Source organism: Corticium candelabrum, chromosome 6, assembly GCF_963422355.1.
Source record: "Corticium candelabrum chromosome 6, ooCorCand1.1, whole genome shotgun sequence".
Lineage (NCBI taxonomy): Eukaryota > Metazoa > Porifera > Homoscleromorpha > Homosclerophorida > Plakinidae > Corticium > Corticium candelabrum.
In genome coordinates, this window is record NC_085090.1 from 690,001 (window position 1) to 709,217 (window position 19,217).

General features: G+C 42.3%; 3 protein-coding genes and 1 long non-coding RNA gene across 4 annotated transcripts; all 4 read right to left on the bottom strand.

Annotated features, from left to right (window-relative positions):
- Nucleotides 1-1,809: 1,809 nt before the first annotated feature.
- LOC134181001 (uncharacterized) lies at nt 1,810-2,228 on the bottom strand. The gene is made up of 3 exons (XR_009970056.1): nt 2,101-2,228; nt 1,946-2,036; nt 1,810-1,880 (listed from the first exon to the last, which is right to left on the bottom strand). It is a non-coding gene; the product is annotated as an uncharacterized LOC134181001 (long non-coding RNA).
- A 6,251-nt stretch (nt 2,229-8,479) lies between these two features.
- On the bottom strand, nt 8,480-9,516 carry LOC134181484 (ficolin-1-like). Its single transcript, XM_062648758.1, has one exon. It carries the CDS (start codon nt 9,514-9,516, stop codon nt 8,557-8,559), a length of 960 nt encoding a protein of 319 aa, XP_062504742.1. The 3' UTR covers nt 8,480-8,556.
- A 3,643-nt stretch (nt 9,517-13,159) lies between these two features.
- On the bottom strand, nt 13,160-14,488 carry LOC134181273 (protein ecdysoneless homolog). Its single transcript, XM_062648518.1, has 3 exons — nt 14,045-14,488; nt 13,689-13,931; nt 13,160-13,622 (listed from the first exon to the last, which is right to left on the bottom strand). The coding sequence occupies exons 1-3, from the start codon at nt 14,421-14,423 to the stop codon at nt 13,300-13,302; spliced, it is 945 nt and encodes a 314-aa protein (XP_062504502.1). The 5' UTR covers nt 14,424-14,488; the 3' UTR covers nt 13,160-13,299.
- A 2,488-nt stretch (nt 14,489-16,976) lies between these two features.
- Nucleotides 16,977-18,169, bottom strand: LOC134181638 (uncharacterized). Its single transcript, XM_062648904.1, has 3 exons — nt 17,973-18,169; nt 17,520-17,881; nt 16,977-17,397 (listed from the first exon to the last, which is right to left on the bottom strand). The coding sequence occupies exons 1-3, from the start codon at nt 18,156-18,158 to the stop codon at nt 17,394-17,396; spliced, it is 552 nt and encodes a 183-aa protein (XP_062504888.1). The 5' UTR covers nt 18,159-18,169; the 3' UTR covers nt 16,977-17,393.
- Nucleotides 18,170-19,217: the final 1,048 nt, after the last annotated feature.

A 19,217-nucleotide genomic window follows, 5' to 3' on the forward strand; every position in this document is an offset into this window, starting at 1 on the left:
AACACAAACTCAACTGCTAACGCGAGCTACATACAACTTTAATAGCTCGATTTCCGGACCTCTGTACAGTGAAATACAATCCTGGATACAGTTTAAACATACTCTAGCTATTTATGCATATCTCTTATGCTGGCTAGTACTGAGTACTTAGTAACGTTGTATTTCTGACAAGCTGAGAAGTAAGTGACGTTCCTGAATGAATTACGCTTTGCGTCTTCTTAGTAATTAACATCAGCGCTAGACAAGATGGTGTTTCAACGGCCAATAACACTTCGTCATGAACTTTTGTTAGATCTAATTTCCGTTTGTTTTACTGTCTGTGATTGCCATGTACGATTAATAGCGATTACAGCATGATTGGATTAAAGAAATGGGGCGTGGCCGACCAGCTACAGAACGGAAGTCAGTGAAGCCCTACATTTTCTATTAATACGCTACTCTCCAAGTGTCATGAATTTTACAAAGTCCGTTTGCTATATGACTCATAGCTGCTCGATGAGTCACGTGACTTGTACTGACGACATCAGAAAAACAACTACTGCGTCTATTCATAGCCCAGAACCTTTCGGGCCGTGAGATGCACATCTTTGACATACGATCAACTATTGGCATATACGGTCAGCAAGAAAAATTACTACTGACGTTGCCGTGACTAACGGAAACAGGAAACGACAGCAAAGGAAAGGTCTGGTAAGAAGGTATGAAGTTCACTATTATCTTACAAAAACGAAATGACAAGCAAATCTTGACAGTTGCTTTACAGAGAGAACATTGGCACCAACACGTCATTAACGCTCGGCAGACACTTACGTGAACACATCCACCACGATTGACCTGTGTTCAACACGCCTAACCATATACCTGCATTGTGTATTAGTTAATGCAAGCCGCATCGACTCTACTCAACTTACAATGGCTATTTTGCGACTAACCATTAACACAACTTACTCGTACGCCTTGTGCACCTTGATGGCCAACGTCTCTCTAGAAAAATAAAATCCCCGTTACGAAAATGCGGTTAGTTATTACAAACGAAAGTGTTACTTTGTCTCCTTTCTCCCCAACGCACATATCGTTTTTGTCACTGCTGTCGCTTGAAGATGCAGTAAAGACAAATTTCAAAGCCAAATTCAGGAGCAAATACAAATGCAGCGTTAGCTTGAGATTTCCCAGCATGATGACCAACTGTTGAGAGAAAGAGGCTCTGAATACTACTCTATATGGAACAAGGTCGTCTGAGTGCTGTAAAAAATTAGAAATTAGTTCAAATATTTATAAATATAGATAGGCAAGAGACTTGAAACAGGTGAAGAACAGCTAGAAATCGAATGAAAGCAGAGAATGAACCGAACTGGATTGGCGCAACGGAGAAAGTGAACTAATTGCCTAGTGTAGTTGGTATTGTATTGTCATGTCTGTTGAACTTCGCATGACGGTTTTCAATATGTGGTTAGAATTGCTGACCAATGAAATCATTACTACAACAATATTTACGTAATGCGTAACCTTGTAGATGGGTGACATCTGATGAAAATGGCTGGCATCAATATTGCACAGTTGGTGAGACATGAGTGAATCGATGATAGACAGGAAAGCAAATCTTGCATTGTCCAACCCATTAATTAGAGGCTATAGACAGCAGTTTCGTCAAATATAGGCGGAATCTACATCTGCTGTCGGTTTACATGCAGTGTTGATGATATGGAATGGAATCTAGTCTCGCGTAGTAAAACCCTTCCTCGTCGCGTCATAAATTGCCTGCAGCTAGTGCGTTCTGCATTGGTCGACAACTGCAAAAGTCGTGTAGAGCGCGGCCCTTTCCTCGGACACCATCATATTCCGGACGCGAGTTCTCAGTTATTCGTTTTTGAACGCAGTCCCTAACACATCATAAATGTAGATATCCCAGTTGTAATTGAGCAAATCAAAAGAGAGAGCATTTTACCTCTTCTCTGCTTAGAGTGAGATTGAAAACTGTGTGGAGCCTTGCATACCCCGTTCATCGGACAAACGCATCGTTCACCGAACAGTAGCGTCTAAATTGCACACACGCAACCTTCAGCCTAGTTACTTATAGATTGCTAATCAACAACTCTTTACCTACAAATCGTGTTGTTACCCTGCATGTCAGCCAAGATCTGTATGAGTTACAGTCGGTCAAACGCCCGTGGTGACGGCCCCAATCGTTGGACACCCATTTTCTTGCCTTCCTACCTTCTCAGCAACAGCTCCAGGTTTCAAATAACTGCAGTTGATTAAATTCAGTTATCTGAAACGCCGCAGAACACAGAACACTTGCCTAGAGTGCTTGATGGCAATTCTGAGTCATTTCTAATACAACCACGCCCCCACTAGGACGTGTAAAAGATGTCGCTTGAACGAACTAGCCGTTCAACAAAGAAGACGACAACCGAAACCGATGAGAGGGCAGGATTGAAGTGCTAAAACGCTCTCTTACCCTTTGCAAAGAAAGTTGATCGCTGCGTAGCGCGCGTTGACAAGGACTTGTCGTAATCTAATTCAACTTTACCTAGGAGAAGCAGGGGTAAAGGTTCTAGCTGCTCTGATAATAAACAAAGTTCCTGCATTCGGTACAGCTGTTTGTACCAACGATGACGTGCTGCACTTCGTGACGGTGCAAGGTCAGGCAAAGGTAGATATCAAACTGAGATAGAAACACCTGCAAACGTCTTATTCAGAGCCAAGTAACAATTTAGGTACCTTAAAAGGAAAGCATGGGCTGTTCCTGTGCGAGTTGGGAGAATGTGCTCACCGCAGAGCTAGAACATGGATGACGTGAATCGTCTCCTACATCCGGTGCATCAAGCCTGTGCAGTTGTGCTGCAAGACACTCAGGAGTTCAAATTCTTACGCTGTTAAGACTAGACAGCACCGGAGGGCTAGTAGATGCCAACAGAGCGAGGTTGTCAGCAGAGAACATTCAGCAGTTTCCGCTACTAACCGTTGCTGAGTCAAATAAAGGTCAAACGAATTGGGGGCTGTACGATATTTCCTTCCAACTCTCTCTCTCTCATGACATTATTACCTGCAGACTGCTGCTGCAAAGACAAAACGACTGTCCGACGAAAGGGGCGTTACCTCGACTCAATGAGCGTGCGCTATCTCTTCTGGTGAGTAGCAAACGGAGACAGTGATAGTGTTGGTGTGTTAGCTAGTCATCTATAAACCTATCTCAGGTGCGAAGTTGCAGAATGTCTTTGTGTTTTCATGGGGGAGGTCGTGTCCGGTGAATGATGGTGGTGTCCGATGAACGGTGTCGCAGGAAGGATCGCGTTTACCATCCTAGCATAACCGTTTCAAGCCTTTGGAAGTCCCGCGTCTGGAATCACAGTCTTTACTAATCCTTCTTACTGTGGGCTTTAAGAAAGCTCAGTCTTACTTCGTTTACTTCTTGCACGGCTGTCCGATGATTGATGGTGTCCGATAACAGGGGCGTCGCTTTACTAGAAGCTAGCAGCCGCACGTAATCAGGAACTAGACGCTTACTGTAGCATAAGACTCAAAGATTGGTAAGAATAAATGTAATTGAACACAAGAAACACAACAAAGAAAACATGTATCCGTTAGCCGGCTATCCAAATGACTGAGCTGCCCCGCCTATGAAACCCCGGATGCCACATCATCTCCCTCCTTTCTACGCAAAACACAAAATCTACAGAACTATGATTATATCGGTTCCATAGCCTCTCTACACTGTCCATTCTCCATATATTGTAGGTGCTATCGCCTTTGTAGTACGATGACTCCTTATTGGCTGCTCTACTCCTGTGGCAACTTCAGGCGCACTCAACTCGTCTTCAGTACCATCGTCTAAGGACTCAGGCTCTGTGTCAATACTAAATTGATCCTTTCGTTTGTTGTCTCTATTGCTACCTGCGACGTCTCTAGGCTCTAGATCTGGTTCATCTTGTACTAGCTGCTGGGTTGATAGTTGATTTGACCGTGGGTGCAGTCTCAAGTGATCCACGTGAACCTTTTGTCTTACTCCCGTGTCTGTATACTGTACTGTATAATACCTCTCCTCCAAAACTTGTACTACTCTGACGTTTCTCCACTTTGGCATCTTTGCGTGACGTACCAACACCATATCATATCGTCTAATTGCATTTCTCTCGCTCGCTGTTTGGTCGTGACCTCTCTTTTCTTTTGCTTGAGCCTTTTTCACCGTTTCCTTCAAAGTCTTGGTCAACACTGAGGACTTTTGTGGCGGCTTTAGTAAACCTAGTTGACATCGCATATCCCTATTCATCAGGAGCCTTGCTGGAGAAACATTTGTAGTGCTATGGCTGGTATTTCTGTAGACTGACAAAAAATCTGTCACTACCTCTTCCAAACTTGCCTTTCCGCTCTCCATGCCTTTCTTGATTGCCCCTTTCAACGTTTTAACAAAGTGTTCCGCTTGCCCGTTGCTTTGGGAATGGTAGGGAGGTACTAAGGTATGACGAATACCTTGTTTCTTACAGAAAGTTCTGAAGTCTGCATTCCCATGTTCAACTGATCGCCGGTATTGAATTTCATAGTCATACTGTGATAACTGGAGTGCCCAGCGAGCAAGGCGCCCACTTGTTCGGGTAGGAGTTGTCAGTTTGGTAGGATCAAAAACTGTCAGTAATGGTCGATGGTCAGTTCTGAGAACAAACTTTCTACCTAGTAAGAAATGTCGAAATTTTCTAGTCCCAAATATTATGGATAACGCCTCTAATTCTATCTGAGAATAATTTCGTTCAGCTTTTGTCAAAGACTTTGACGCGTACGCCACTGGATGCTCTTTCCCTTCTGTCACTTGGAACAAACATACTCCTAACCCTTTTTCGCTTGCGTCACAGGCTAGTCCCACGGGAAGAGTTGCCAGTATTGGTAGAGATGTTAACTCTTGTTTCACCTTTTGAAAAGCACTTTCTTGCGTTGATGATCATTTTGTATCTTTCTTCAGCAGTTGATTTAGAGGTAGAGTATGGCTAGACATATGTGGAAAGAATTTTCCAAAATAATTAACCATGCCTAAAAATGATCGTAACTCTGACTGGTCTTTAGGTGCTTTCATCAATTGCCTTAACTCTTTTATTTGATATTCTGATTCCTGAGCTGTCAATTATATGTCCCAAATATTGCACAGATGGCTGACAGAACGAGCATTTGTCTCTTCTAATACGGAAACCATGTTGCTGTAACTTTTGAAATACTTGGGACAAATTCTGCATGTGTTCTAGTTCATCTTTTCCTGAGATAAGAATATCATCCATATAGATGCAAATTCCTCTCACGCCTTCCAAGACTTTAGCTATTGTTCTCTGGAAAATGGCAGGCGCTGAACTGATTCCAAACTGTAATCGTCTATATTTGAACAGTCCTTTGTGCGTGTTAATCACCAGCCACTTTTGACTTTCCTCGTCCACCCGTAACTGGTTGTAAGCATCCTTCAGATCAATGTTGGAGAACACTTTACTCCCAGCTAGGGAACTAAACATCTCTGCTGGTATAGGGGTTGGATATTAATCAACTACCATCATCCGACTGAGGGGTCTAAAATCACCGCATATCCTGATATCACCGTTCCGTTTAACAATGTTCACTGTTGGAAAAGCACATAGAGCAATGTTAACTGGTTCTAATACACCGTTTTTACGTTCCTTTCCAATTTCTTCTCGATCTGTGCCCGAAGATGCATAGGAGGTCGCCGGAATAGAAAAACCTTCAAATCCGCCTCTGGTCGCACAGAGATGCCCACAATCTCACTGCAGCAACCCAGTTCATCTGTAAATAATTCTGAGAACTGCTGTAATAGTTTCTCCACTGGTGCTGCAATCTCACTTGATTCTGTCAACATTACACCACCATGGTTTCCCATAGCTTTAAGATAGTCTATGCACACTGTCGCCATCCCAACCTTTTTCACCCAATCCATTCCCAGCAGGTTTGAGCCTTTCCTTGTCTCACGTAGAATTGAATAGGTGCAAGGTTGTTGCAAAATCTAACCTGACCTGTCATCATGCCCTTAAATCTCATGATTCGACCTGAAGCATTTCGTAGCTACTCCCTCTCCTTACTCAACTTGGGCTGTCCCAATTTATTCCACGCTATCTCATCCATCAAGGAAACGTCCGCTCCTGTATCAACTCTAAAAGTTAAGAAACAGTCATCCACTCGTACCTTCACCTCAAGTTTCCTTAATGTATCACGAACAGTTTCTGCACAGTAAACACTCTTTGTGACAGAGTCAATGCAATAACTTGATTCTTCATCCTCCTGAGACGAGCTTCCTTCTAAATCTACCTTCTGGGAGTATCGAGCTTGTTGTACCTTCTTTGTTCTCTGAATTACATCTCCTGGTTTAGCAACATTGCCACGCCTAAATCCCAATGATTTTTTTGGTTCTTCGCCGTCTTCTTCGTACATTCCCATTGGTAGTGTCCTTCTTCTCCACATTGAAAACAGACAAATCCTCGTCCGGCCTGGTGACGTTTATTGTAAGGTTTTTCTCTCTTCACATATTTTCTTCCTTGTAGATGACAAACTTTCCCTTGCGATTCTGTCGTTGCCTCACGTGTTGCCATACACTATCTCTTGCTCCTTCCAACGTCTTAGCTAGGAGAATCACTTTATCCAATGGTTGCGTCAGTAAGTCTACTTTCTCATACATCTTTCGTAGAATAGAGTCATCTTTAAGCCTTGCTACAAAAATGTCTCTCAATCTGTCTTCGTATTCTCCTGCCTTGAATGAACAATTCGTTGCGATTCGTTTCAATTTTTGGGCGTACTCCTGTACAGCCTCTTCTTCCCGTTGAATTCGCCGATGTAATTTCACTCGTTCTACAATTGCATTGCACTTACGCTGGAAGAACATCTGAGTCTTCTCAATAAGTTGTTCGACGTTGAAGTCTGTGATTTCCCTTGGCAGTACCGCGTTCTCCAGACGCATACGTATACCTTCATCTAGACATTTCAGAAATAGACTTCTGTGAGTGTCTTCCGTGATATTGTAATCTGTAACAGCTAAGTCCAGGTAGAACTTGAACGAATTGGTATTCCAACTCTTGAAACGCCGACACGAATCTTGACTCGAGTCTTCCTTAAACGTACCAATTGACCTGGCAAGTCTTTCAAAATCCTTGAATCCAAGAACCGGTTTCGAAGCCATCTGTTCGCAGCACCAATTGTAGCATAAGACTCAAAGATTGGTAAGAATAAATGTAATTGAACACAAGAAACACAACAAAGAAAACATGTATCCATTAGCCGGCTATCCAAATGACTGAGCTGCCCCGCCTATGAAACCCCGGATGCTACACTTGCTGCCTCATATGAAACCTCTAGGCCATGAACTATGACTGACTGACCGCTTTAACCTAAAGAAAGATAATATATACTGTTCTTTTCGTGTCGCTTTCGGGAAGTCTGTTTCCTTTTTAACACACGAGGTCGCATTAAGAACGCGCGCGAACGTTGTTTGATGGCACGTGACAACAAGGCTAGGCAATTTACTTTACGAAAATAGAAGAGATTTAATTAATATTATCGTAATCAGCATCAATGTCATCATTAGCAATCATCAATGGCTAGCTAATCCTAGAATTTGAAAACATTGTTTGCAATTTGTAAATTAAGAGATCAAAATTTAAAAAGTAGCCAAATTTTGGAGAGCACGTGCCCCCAGCAGGCCCCTCATAGCTACGCCACTGCTTGCTAGGTAAAAGCCAAATTCGTCTGTAGGCGTTCCTTTAACGCACGCTATCTTTCTACGTCGCACAAAGATGTGGTCGTTACTAACCGAAAACGGATAACGTAGGATAACTTACTATACAGCATTCTATAACGACTCATCTTGTCTCACACATACAATAAAAAAAAGGTTGTGGAACCACGAACAGATGGACTCTACACCACTGACAGCGTACCCATGTGAAGTCCACATGTAAACATAAATTCACAAAAGCAGCTCTTATCAGTCACTATTTAGAGCATACAGCAGCACAGAGACAAAGCAAACAACGTCTAGCTAGAGAAGAGAAAATTCGTCTATGGGCGTGCCTTTAACGCACGCTAGCTTTCTACCTCCTCATAGATGGATCAGTAGCTGATGAAGCTGTATAGTAGAGGTGTTGACATTACTTCGGTTAGCAGTTCCGGTTCACAAGCAGATTTTCGTTCGATTTGGTTCTCGTTGTGGCAGTTCCAACAGTATCGACACACCCTCAGCTTCAGTTCTAGAACTGCAAATCGAACGCACCGTGGGTCTTGGTTCCTAGAATCTATTTGAGCCAAAGTGGCTGGTTTCAACAAACATGCTGCAGATATCATGTTAGATTCGTTATCATGAGGTGCACTGTCAAAGTAACCGAGCAAACGTTCTAGTCAAGCATAGATCAGCTAGTTCGTTTATCTAGTACATAACAGCATCTATACTAATGACAGACCAGATTACATTTGAAAGCAATGTAACTACTTTTACTCACACAAAGTTTTGCACACAAAAATTGACTTACAACTATCTGCTACGTGCATTGTTTGTTCTGTTTATGAAGCCTTTGGTTTGCCTCACACTGTTGGTCTCATTTTCATTTCAGTAAATTTGAGTGAGTAGCCATATCCCCTCCAATGCCTCCAATTAACGCCATTCGCATAAGAAGAATGACTTCCTTTCAAATATTTTCCGTTCAAGTTAGACTCATGACATGCGTCATACCACCATCCACCTTGATATCGAAGAGCACAAGATCCGCCACTAAATATGTCGTTGTCTTGGTCTTTCGTCGAAAATTTCATGCCGTTGTGACGAGATAGTGAATCGGTAGCATTGCCACTGTACTGTCCGAAACTTATCTTGTATTTAGCAGCTTGGTCTGCGATCGAGAAGGCTTCATATTGTGCGTAGCGTTTATCATTTGAAAAGTCAGCCAGATCGATTCTGAGCGTCTGTTTTGTAGCTGTAAGACGATGTATCTTGTCCAATCCCAACCAAAATTCTCCGTTGATGTCACCAAAACCAGCTTTGTAATCTGCCCAATCGCGATAGAAATCCACAGATCCATTTTGTCTTCTCTGAAAGACAGTCCAACCACCTCCACTCGTCGTCATGTCACAGTAGACCTTAAATGCCTCCAAACCATCACCAGGATCAACAGTATACACACCGCTGCGACGATGTCCAGTCGACAAGGCTTCTTTGCAGTTTTTGTAATTTGACTTCGGAGGTGACGGACGAAACGTCGCCAAACCCACTCGCGCTAGCTCTAACTCTAGAGCTGACAAACGATCGCAACAACGGCACGCGTCCGGAGACGGATTTCCAGACTGATCTTCTGTCTTTGCGTCTTCTTTCCCTGATTTCTGGCCAGTGATGAAATCGTGTAGAGGTTTACCGTTTACGGTTATACTTGTTGCAGTAAGATCAATGTTTCCCGTTGCCTTGATGTTTATGTCTCCGTCTCCTGCGATGTTGGTCGAAGCCGTGGCGACGATTGGTAGAATAATCATCAAAGCGAGCTGCATCCTCATACTATACTCGTTCTCCTGACCTGATATACAAGTATACTGCAATTTGGCCTCCGACTGTTGCCTACATGATGAATTTTAGACCCGACAATTGTGTGTACCGGCTAGCTTAGGGCTCGACCTCGCCGTGTTTTCCTCTTACAATCACAGAAGTACATGTCCGTCGTACTTTTGTTTGATGCAGGGGTCGTCAAGTAGTGCTTCTGCATGTTATCTAGACGGAACTCGATCATTTGTATAGTATAGTGTTTGCATCCCCTAAACAGTATTGCTCATGCAACTTTGTATCTATAGTCTAGAATCAAAACAGGAATTAATTAAATCACCGTGTTGAGAAGCCATGCATCCATGGCTGCAACAATCCTTTCGTATTGTTTATGATAATCGTAGTATCCGGTACCTTTTCTGCTTCTGAGATGGAAGTAGAGTCTAATATCAATTATCGGACACTCCCCAATATCGGACACTCCCCAATATCGGACACTGGCGTACGGAAACCAGACGAAGATTTCATGTATCTAAGGCATGAATGTAAAGAGTAGTCACACGGTGACAAAATAGAACTTCCGCAGCTTTTCCCATATATTGGACACGCCCATCAAATTCGGACAGCTTCCGGTTTTTGCTTTCGACGGTACCACTGTTCACTGTCTGCACCTTGAAATAATAGGTACATGTCTCTTCTACTCGCAGTGATACCAACAGATCGGCAACTTTGCACTTTGCTCTTCAGGAAGCTCAAGAAGAGGGGCGGGTCTTGTTCTATAGTATCGGACACCCGATTTGCTTGATGCGAGTGCAAAATAGGCGAGAACCGTGAAGAAGTGTCCGATATTAGAGAACAAGACCCGCCCCTCTTCTTGAGCTTCCTGAAGAGCAACGTGCAAAGCTGCCGATCTGTTGGTATCACTGCGAGTAGAAGAGACATGTACCTATTATTTCAAGGTGCAGACAGTGAACTGTGGTACCGTCGAAGCAAAAACAGGAGGCTGTCCGAATTTGATGGGCGTGTCCAATACACGGGAAAAGCTGCGGAAGTTCTATTTTGTCACCGTGAACAGCAATACGTCAAGTGATCAAGCGGAATCTAGCACGTTGTGTTACCGTGTGACTACTCTTTGCATTCATGCCTTAGATACATGAAATCTTCGTCTGGTTTCCGTACGCCAGTGTCCGATATTGGGGAGTGTCCGATAATTGATACTAGACTCTATCTATGCCGACAGGTCGACTCCGCTGCATGAAACCACAAGTAAAATATTTGTATACACAATTGAACGAGCTACGCAAGTATAGCCTATAGGTCAGCGTAAAGTCTGGCTCCCGGGGAGTTTGTAATCCGCAGAAGACGGTAAACCAGAGACGTCATCTCTACATACAAAGGAGAGCCGTCTGTCTGTCTGTGTGTGTATCTGTGTGTAAGTAAATCAGGATAAAAAGAAGGGCGAGTCCGATCTCCACCGAATTTGGCTAGCGCACGCCGAGTCCCTAGCGGTCGAAAGTGAAGCTGTCGTCGTCTTCCGGACTTTCAGTCGACGGAACCCGCCTCCACTCGCGCACGAATATCATGGTAAGTAACGGCCTATCGGATCTGCACCGAATTTTAAACCGCCCGTTCCCGACGTTGGACGGTGCGCGCGGAGCTTGTCGATTATTGCGGGCGACGTCAGGAAGGGAAGATATTTTTGCTGATATCCGGGTCGTAAGAAAACGCCCACAGCCGTTTACCGTCTACGACCGTCGAAGAGCTGCCACGTTCGATACAACTGTTTCCCGCAACGCCAGCAACGTCTTCGAAGTGACGACGTTCAGCGGAACTGTCGAAATGACGAGAGAGAGTCGGCACGAGTCGTGACTTCGTTATATACGGGGAACGGCTTATCCGGGTGAGTAATGCACGTGACTTTCATGTTATTTAGATGTTGGGATTTGCCTAGTTGACTTGGGAGAGATGTTGGGAGGGATGTTAGGGTATTTGGGTATTGTAAAATATAATATATGTGAAGCTCTAGAACCTGTTTCTCGCAACGGCAGCAACCTTCAGAGTAACGCGGCGTCCAAGTCGAAATGGCTTCAAACAATCAATAGCTAATCCAATCAACGGAATTTTTGGAAACGGAACACTCTGTTACATTTTCTTTTCCCCAACGGGATACTAGCTATATAACAATCAGAACGGGACACCATTGACCGGGATAGAACTCTGAACGAAATTCTTCATGAGAATTCTGTCTGGCTGATAATTTTTCAAAGATACACTTCATGATAAATTAGAAGGGATACTCATGTGCAGCAACATATAAATTGGCATACATTGGGATGCCTGATTCTTGCTAATTTCTTAGAACAGGATATAATTGAACGGGATGTAACTCTGAATGAGAATTCTGTCTGGCTGCTAATTTTTCAGAACGGAGTAAAAACGCATGTGAACTCATGCAGAAACAGAAATTTGTATGCAACGATAATCGTTAAACTAATTAACTTTATGAGAATCCTGTCAGGGGCTGCTAATTTTGTGATCATTCACAAAACAATTTGCCTGATTCCAGAAACTTACTAACCATTACTAATATTAATATTTAGTCTGCCGGTGCGAAGAATGGGAGAGTGACCTTATATAAACTGTAACTAAAATTATATATACGATTATGTAACTTTTATGATAATTCCTCTTAAATGCATCCTTCTGCATAACTAATATGCACTTAGCGACTCTAGTGCTTCCTGAATGCATGCATGACAGAGTTACGACATATAGAAATTGTATGTACACACACACACGCACGCACGCACGCACGCACGCACGCACGCACACACACACACACACACACACACAGTCACGCGCGCACATACACACACACACGCGCGCGCCACTTTAGGTATTACAAACTGCAGTATTAATCCTTACAACTGTTGACACAAGCATGCTATTCCCCGAGTTTTTGACTTTGAATTCTCTACTCTCAATGTATCCGTACTTTACAGACTTGTTTCAAATTTAGGCCGCACGCGTGGATTTTTTTCTCTTCTAAATGCCAGTTACTTACCTGAAGATGTCAGCCTTTTTGTGAATGTTGTGAGGTGAGCTGTTGCAAAGAATCGCAAGATGTGCACTTATATATACTTCCGTCCTTGAATGGTGGCGCGAAAATGCTCACATGACTTGATCACGTGGTAATTGGTTTACTGATTTAATTGGTGCGTCAGTGATTGCGAGGCAACATGTTGCGAGTGATATTAGAATATTAGAAATGAAGCGCAGAGAATTTGCTTCGTGCCGAGAACCGCGAGGCTTACGTGTTGGGTTGTTGACAATTTATTGGGTACTGGCGCCACCATTAGATTGGATTCAAGGAACTACAGATTATAATTATTGACGAATTTCTCACTTTACTCTTTCTCGCTCTTCAGCGGTTGGGGTGTACGTAGCACCATGGGAATTCATTATCGGGACAGTCTCTGCATGGATCCGCCGCTGCTAAGGTTTCCCCGTTGCCGCTGCTAAGGTTTCAACAATTTTATACTTCGTAGGTTGTCAACAATTCTATTGTTATATTGTAACTGATTGTATGAGAACGCTGTAAGAGTGAACCATGCTTCTTGGGAACTGTTTACAACGGTCAACGCCTTAAATCAAATCGCTGAAGTTATTTCTGTATTGTGCACTAAACATTAAACGAGAAAACGATATGCCACAACAAGAAACAAGCACCACGCACATGCAGAGCGTCTATGCTACTCTCGTCCGATTCGAGTACAAAACAGCTTTCTTTTATACGGACGCTACTCTTCTTTTTTCTCACCATCCTCACTTTCGTTTCTTGCCTCTTCCTTCATGTCATCGTCGCCGTCGTCAGCGTCAACTTTGTCGTCGTCATCGTTCTCGTCTTTGACCAAGTCGTCGTTGTCTTTGTCGTCGTCTTCATCTGCGTCGTCGTCTTCATCTGCGTCGTCGTCTTCCTCTAATTGAGCCTCTTCTTTACGTATTTCTTCTTCTGCCATTTGGTCTTGCGTAACTCCTTCTTCTCCGTCTCCTGGTTTGAATAACCACGACATGGTCACGCCTACAGCCCTGTCGAAGTCCTTTTTGTCAATGATGTCATCAGCTATGCAAGTATAAACAATGCAAAGTAGGGTAAGGTAAGACACGATAAAATTTTGCAAATTCTTACATCCGGCTATTTTCTCAATTATTGTCCGAAATGCATTTACAGGTATATTTCCATCGTTCGCTTTGTCTAACTGATCGCTAAATTCCTTCCAGCTTATCTCTCCATTTCCGTCTGTATCGTACTCTTCAAAATTTCCTGGCAGTTGACCACGAACCATTTGTCGGTAACGACGTTGTTCTTGCAGGCAGTGCGGATGATCTGCCGCCATAGTTCGCAGTTCTGCTGCGTTCAAATATCCATCTCCTGTTTAGACACAATGCATATATGCAGTTAGATGCGTGTACATCCGCGCATTTCTAGTGTATATGACAGCTAAACTTATTTGAAACGACTGCATGGCAGCAAGGGCTACTTACCGTTGTCGTCTCCTTCATCAAATGCGTCTCTAGATGTACTGTTATTTTCATCGAGTGTCATAGCTACAACAAACTCGTGGTAGCTGACTCGGCCGTCTTTGTTGTAGTCGACTGCACTTAAGTCGCTCGGCACACATTCAATGATGCCGTCATCCGGGTTAGGCAAACTTCGCTTTCCATATGCACTGTTACAATAGAAGCAGTGGCGAATGATATAGCAACGACCGAGACGTGTAAAGCAAACAAGATAATGTCTGCAGCAGATAGTAGGCGGTGGCGGATTTCTGCGTCGTCTACGACGTCGCCATCCCTCAGCACTGTAGAAGCACGAGGCAGCAACAAGAAGAACACACAAAAGAGCGAAGGTTTTCCCGGCCATCACAAACGGAGATGCTTTCGTACAATGACCAACTTGTCGTCACTAGCAAGTGAACTGAAATGTGCAGCCAACGCTTGCGCTTTTATTTAGAATAGTAGACGCGGAACCGTATAGACTCTTACGCAAGAACACGGAAAAGCAGTAAATATAAATGACCAGGAAAATTGTTCGAGTCAAGGAAACAGGGTGTATGTGTTTATAGAAAGCGTTACATCTGTATGCAGCAAGTCTTCCCAAAGTATAAGCAAACCAAGCTAACAAAATTTAAAATTTGTGGTAATGCGCGGTAACCGGTAAAAGCAAAGACGTACCCCAGTCGTCTTCCTGCTCGATCCATTAAGAGATGCCGGCACTGCATGAATAATTGACGCACTTAGCGGCTGGTGCTTGCTCTAATCTAGTCTGGCAAAGTTGTGATTCTAGAATTATATCTCCGAGTGACAAAATGCATTCAACGTGCATTTACGAATCAACAATTTGGCTCATGTGTTCGATTTAAACCAGGAAATCATGAATAAATAGAAGAACATGCCTAGAGAGTGACTTATAACAATACTGTTGCTGATAGGATAGAAAGCAGGAAAACGACAGTACATGTATACATAGGCTATCATGTGAGTGCAAAGGATCTTATATAGTTGTATTGATTACTATCTAAGCAGTGAAACCTGTTACTAAGATCACATCTATGGCGTGCCATTTGTGTCAAAATTAGACAATGAGATGAGGCGATGAGACAATGAGATGAGGCGATGGGATCATGAGATGAGGCGATGAGATCATGAGATGAGGCGATGAGACCATGCGATGAGACCATGCGATGAGACCATGCGATGAGACTATGCGATGAGACCATGCGATGAAACTGCAATATGAGACTGCACTATGAGACTGCAATATGAGACGTCATCAATATGAGATTACCGCAGATTACCGCAGATTACCGCATGCCGCTACTACACTGTATGGGACTGGGGAGACTGCATTACATAATTATATTTTATCTACTACAGAGAATCTAGTTTTTGAAGATTTTTCACCCGTTTTCTTGTGTGATTGCATCAAGGCTGCGTTTTTGAGCTCCACAAAACCAATTGAAGTGCCTACTCTCCCACTTTTCTAAATCTAGACAACACATGCAGTATGTAGTCTTTGGTATCCGGTTGGAGAGTTACAACATGTCGTATATACCTTGTACGAGTCAGACACTCGCTGCAAGTCACTCTATTTCTAGACTACAATTGATTGTCGAAACACATCTAGATGGAGACCTCGTGTAATTGCCTCTCAGGAAATCCCCTTACACGTGTAGAACACCTAGTAGATCGACTCCTTCCCTATTAAAACCTATCTAATCTCTGACACAACTTCACGGATTTGCGTACAATGATAGTCAGCGTGCACACATGTATACATATATACTTACGTCGTCTACCTCTTATGTGCATATAGATGATGGATTTTTCATGATGCACTCGGTCAACTAGTAATTTTGGGTGTAGTCAACGACGTCGAGTCTGCATTGAGAAGATACGAGTGCAAAATAACAGCAAAACAACACGAGAGCGCAAACTCTGAAATGAAGATAGGAAAATAAATTTTTAAAAAATGCAAATAAAAAATAAAAATGCTATTTAAAAATAAAACGTAAGTATTGTAGTAACATTTCAAATTTAATTTTTTAATTTTAAAATACTATAGTTAGCATTAAATTAATTGAATATTGCAATGAGAAGAGGCAATGAGACAATGAGACGAGGCGATGAAATGAGACTGCAATATGAGATTACTAGAAGAGGTCATGCAGCTACATCGTTTATATTTTTCTACAAAAATTTATTTTTAAAAAGTCTAATTACAATTAGAATTATTCTTTTCAATAATTATAATTATAAGAGATAATGATAATTAGATTTCTACGCTTGTGTGTTTGCTTTAGAAACCAAGCGAGTACCTATACGCCCACGGTTTTAGACTACGCACAAGTAGCTAAAACATGCTGTATCTTGACACTCGCTGCAGCTTATTCTATTTCCTTAGAATCGCGCGTACGTATGTCTAAATTATTGCTTCTAGGGAAATCCCCTTACATGTGTCACAGGATATATTAGCTAATATAGGAACGCTTCCTACATGCAATAACCACAGTCGTCCTATTTCCAGAATGAACCTAGAAGTATAATCTCACGGATTTTCACACCCTAGTCAGCGTTCACACTCTTCGTTGTCTGAGCATGCGATGTCTGCTTTTTCTCACTCACCGTATTTGAGTCTGCGGCTAACTAAAAATTGTGATCCACCTGCGAATTAACTCTTTCCCAATTTTGGGTATGGAAGTGCGCGAAATCTAGAGTGTCGTACAGATGACAGGCGAGATTTACATGTGAACGCTAACTAGACCCGGCTGCCCATCGCCAAACCGTGTAAGTGCACATGCATCGAGTCTCAAATAACTTTGTGATGACATTCTAATCGTCACAGGGAGCGATGTTGAAAACCATATAATTTTATAGTACATCAATTTCAATGTCAGCTAGTCACGTAGCTCTTAAAATCAACCTTTATTATCTAGATATTTCAGTAGTCTAGCACAACCATAGATTAACTATCAAGCATCGAAAGGTAACAGAAACTTTAATTCAAAAAGGGTCTTGTTAAACAATTCCTTATTGTATTCTAACACAATAATCATAGAACCAAACATGCATCTACTAAAAGCCTAGTCAAATCTAGCAAAGAAAGTAGTGCAAAATTTATGTGTCATATTTATACAATTCCAAAACCCATTGATCAGAAAACTCGTCATATAAGGTGCAGTTAATAGGGAGCTCCAATATCATTGCACACGTCGAGCAGTTTGGATAACGTGACCGGATACTTGAAACTGTGATGCTATCCGGCATCTGGAATCCCATCGGAGGGACTGCTGACACTCCACTGACAAACTGCAGCAGCAAACGAAGGTGTTTCTCATCTGTTTCAACAAAAACCGGGTAAAATAGTAGATGCATATTTATACAGCTAGCCTAGCTAGCTAGACTAAAAAGGCCAAGTAATCATGCAGTTGCGTCAATGATTAAAAAGTATGTTACATACCTGCTTCTAAGACGTACCGCTGAAAGTAATCCTTCAAATGGTGGAGGTAACGTATTTTCATACGTCACAAGCTTAAGAAATTCAGAAGCTACGAGTGGCACTTGACCTTCGTTTGTAAATAGGCTCGACATTACTTTCCCATGCTCCTTTACCATCGTGCAGATTTCAGGTCCGAGTCCTGCTATGACTTGATCGATTTCTGAACGTCTGCTCAAAATTATCTCATGCACAAGCAGGCTGCGAACAGCTTCCCCATGATTTTCTTTAGTAAGTCGGTAAGGATAGCCAGCTGCAATAACAGAATCTTGTAACACCGTTACATGAGTTTCAAATTCTTCATTTGAAATGTCTTGTCTTCCAATCTAATAAGCAATACATTAGATATCAACTTATAATACAATAAACAATTAATAAATAAAATAAACAATTATTAAATTTAGAAATTATTATGACCTGCTTAGCAGAGTGAGCAACAGCTGAGTCTGGAATGTCATCAGGCGTTGCAAGAGCATACACATCATCTAGGTCTTGAGTTTGTAAATATGCATAAAACGCACTCGAGAACATCGGAAAGCCCGGTCCTCCTTGAACAATAGACGCTGCAATCATATTGCCAGCAAACTTGAACATTCCTCCCATGAGAGCGTCGATGTTGTGAATTGGCAGTATATGACCAGCCTTACCCTCGAAGAGACGAAAAGGAGTATTCGGAGAAATTAAGCTACGCAAAAGCAGAGTAAAAAACTCTCGCCTTGGACCTCCTCCATCAACAGCTGGTTCGTTCTCAAAACGAACTCTAAATGTGCTTCGTATGTCAAACTTCTTGCTTTTAAAAAAAGCGACTGTGTCAGTTAGTATGCTGTCTCTTGCAACAGCTATTCTTGTTGCTGGCAAAGTACCGAGATCGGGGCAATAGCTTTCCAAGAGATCAGACAAATCACCCACTTCATCGGTGTAGACTGTTTGTGCTGTTGGGCTCTGTATGCATAGAAAGATCAATACGTTCTATCTTAGAAATTTAGTTTTGAGTTTACCTGTGGAATAAGTCCATCCAGCACAGCTTCTACAGCGCTCTCAACGGTAGAAAAATCGTGAATCGCTCTTTTCAGAAACGATTCAGTCCTATCTGGAAATACTTGACGTAGTTCTCTAACTTGAGACATTACAAAAATTTCTAAATATGTAATTGTATTGCTCAGTTTGAAGTCTGAATATATTTGTAGTAAAATAATATACCTGATGATGGGCTTGGTGACTCATCACGCGTACGAGAGGCAATGGGTGCCAACTGCAACAGAAAAACAATACCTTTGCAAATGTAGTCACCAAACATACGATATAACTCTCACTCGTGGAGATTGAGGTGGTTCGTTTTCTACTGTTTCAGAAGAACTAGAACAGCATCTCAAGTGCTCTCGAAGTGATACCTGAACAATGTCAGCACCGCACGTATCGCATGTAATAGTCGGTTCCTGCTCTTCACCTAGATTCTATAACAAATTAGCAAAAACAAATATTGTAATAAGTTATATACTAATTTAAAAACAGTCAGAATTAAATAGAACTTAGCGTACTGTTGGTCTTTGTGATGTATCCGTTAGGGGTAAAGAATGCTTCATTGGTCTGAGATACAATCTCGCCTGGTTCAAGGCTGCCTTGACATTTCTTGCGTTTAGGATACCATTTGCTGTACGCAGG

What these genes read in the sequence shown, in the direction of transcription:
- LOC134181484 (XM_062648758.1), bottom strand. Translation starts at nt 9,516, where the DNA reads ATGAGGATGCAGCTCGCTTTGATGATTATTCTACCAATCGTCGCCACG.
- LOC134181273 (XM_062648518.1), bottom strand. Translation starts at nt 14,423, where the DNA reads ATGGCCGGGAAAACCTTCGCTCTTTTGTGTGTTCTTCTTGTTGCTGCC. An exon ending in TGATGAAGGAGACGACAACG is followed by an intron (nt 13,932 to 14,044) that starts GTAAGTAGCCCT and finishes GTGTCTAAACAG; the next exon opens with GAGATGGATATTTGAACGCA. An exon ending in AATTGAGAAAATAGCCGGAT is followed by an intron (nt 13,623 to 13,688) that starts GTAAGAATTTGC and finishes ATACTTGCATAG; the next exon opens with CTGATGACATCATTGACAAA.
- LOC134181638 (XM_062648904.1), bottom strand. Translation starts at nt 18,158, where the DNA reads ATGGGAGGAATGTTCAAGTTTGCTGGCAATATGATTGCAGCGTCTATT. An exon ending in TTGCTCACTCTGCTAAGCAG is followed by an intron (nt 17,882 to 17,972) that starts GTCATAATAATT and finishes ATTGCTTATTAG; the next exon opens with ATTGGAAGACAAGACATTTC.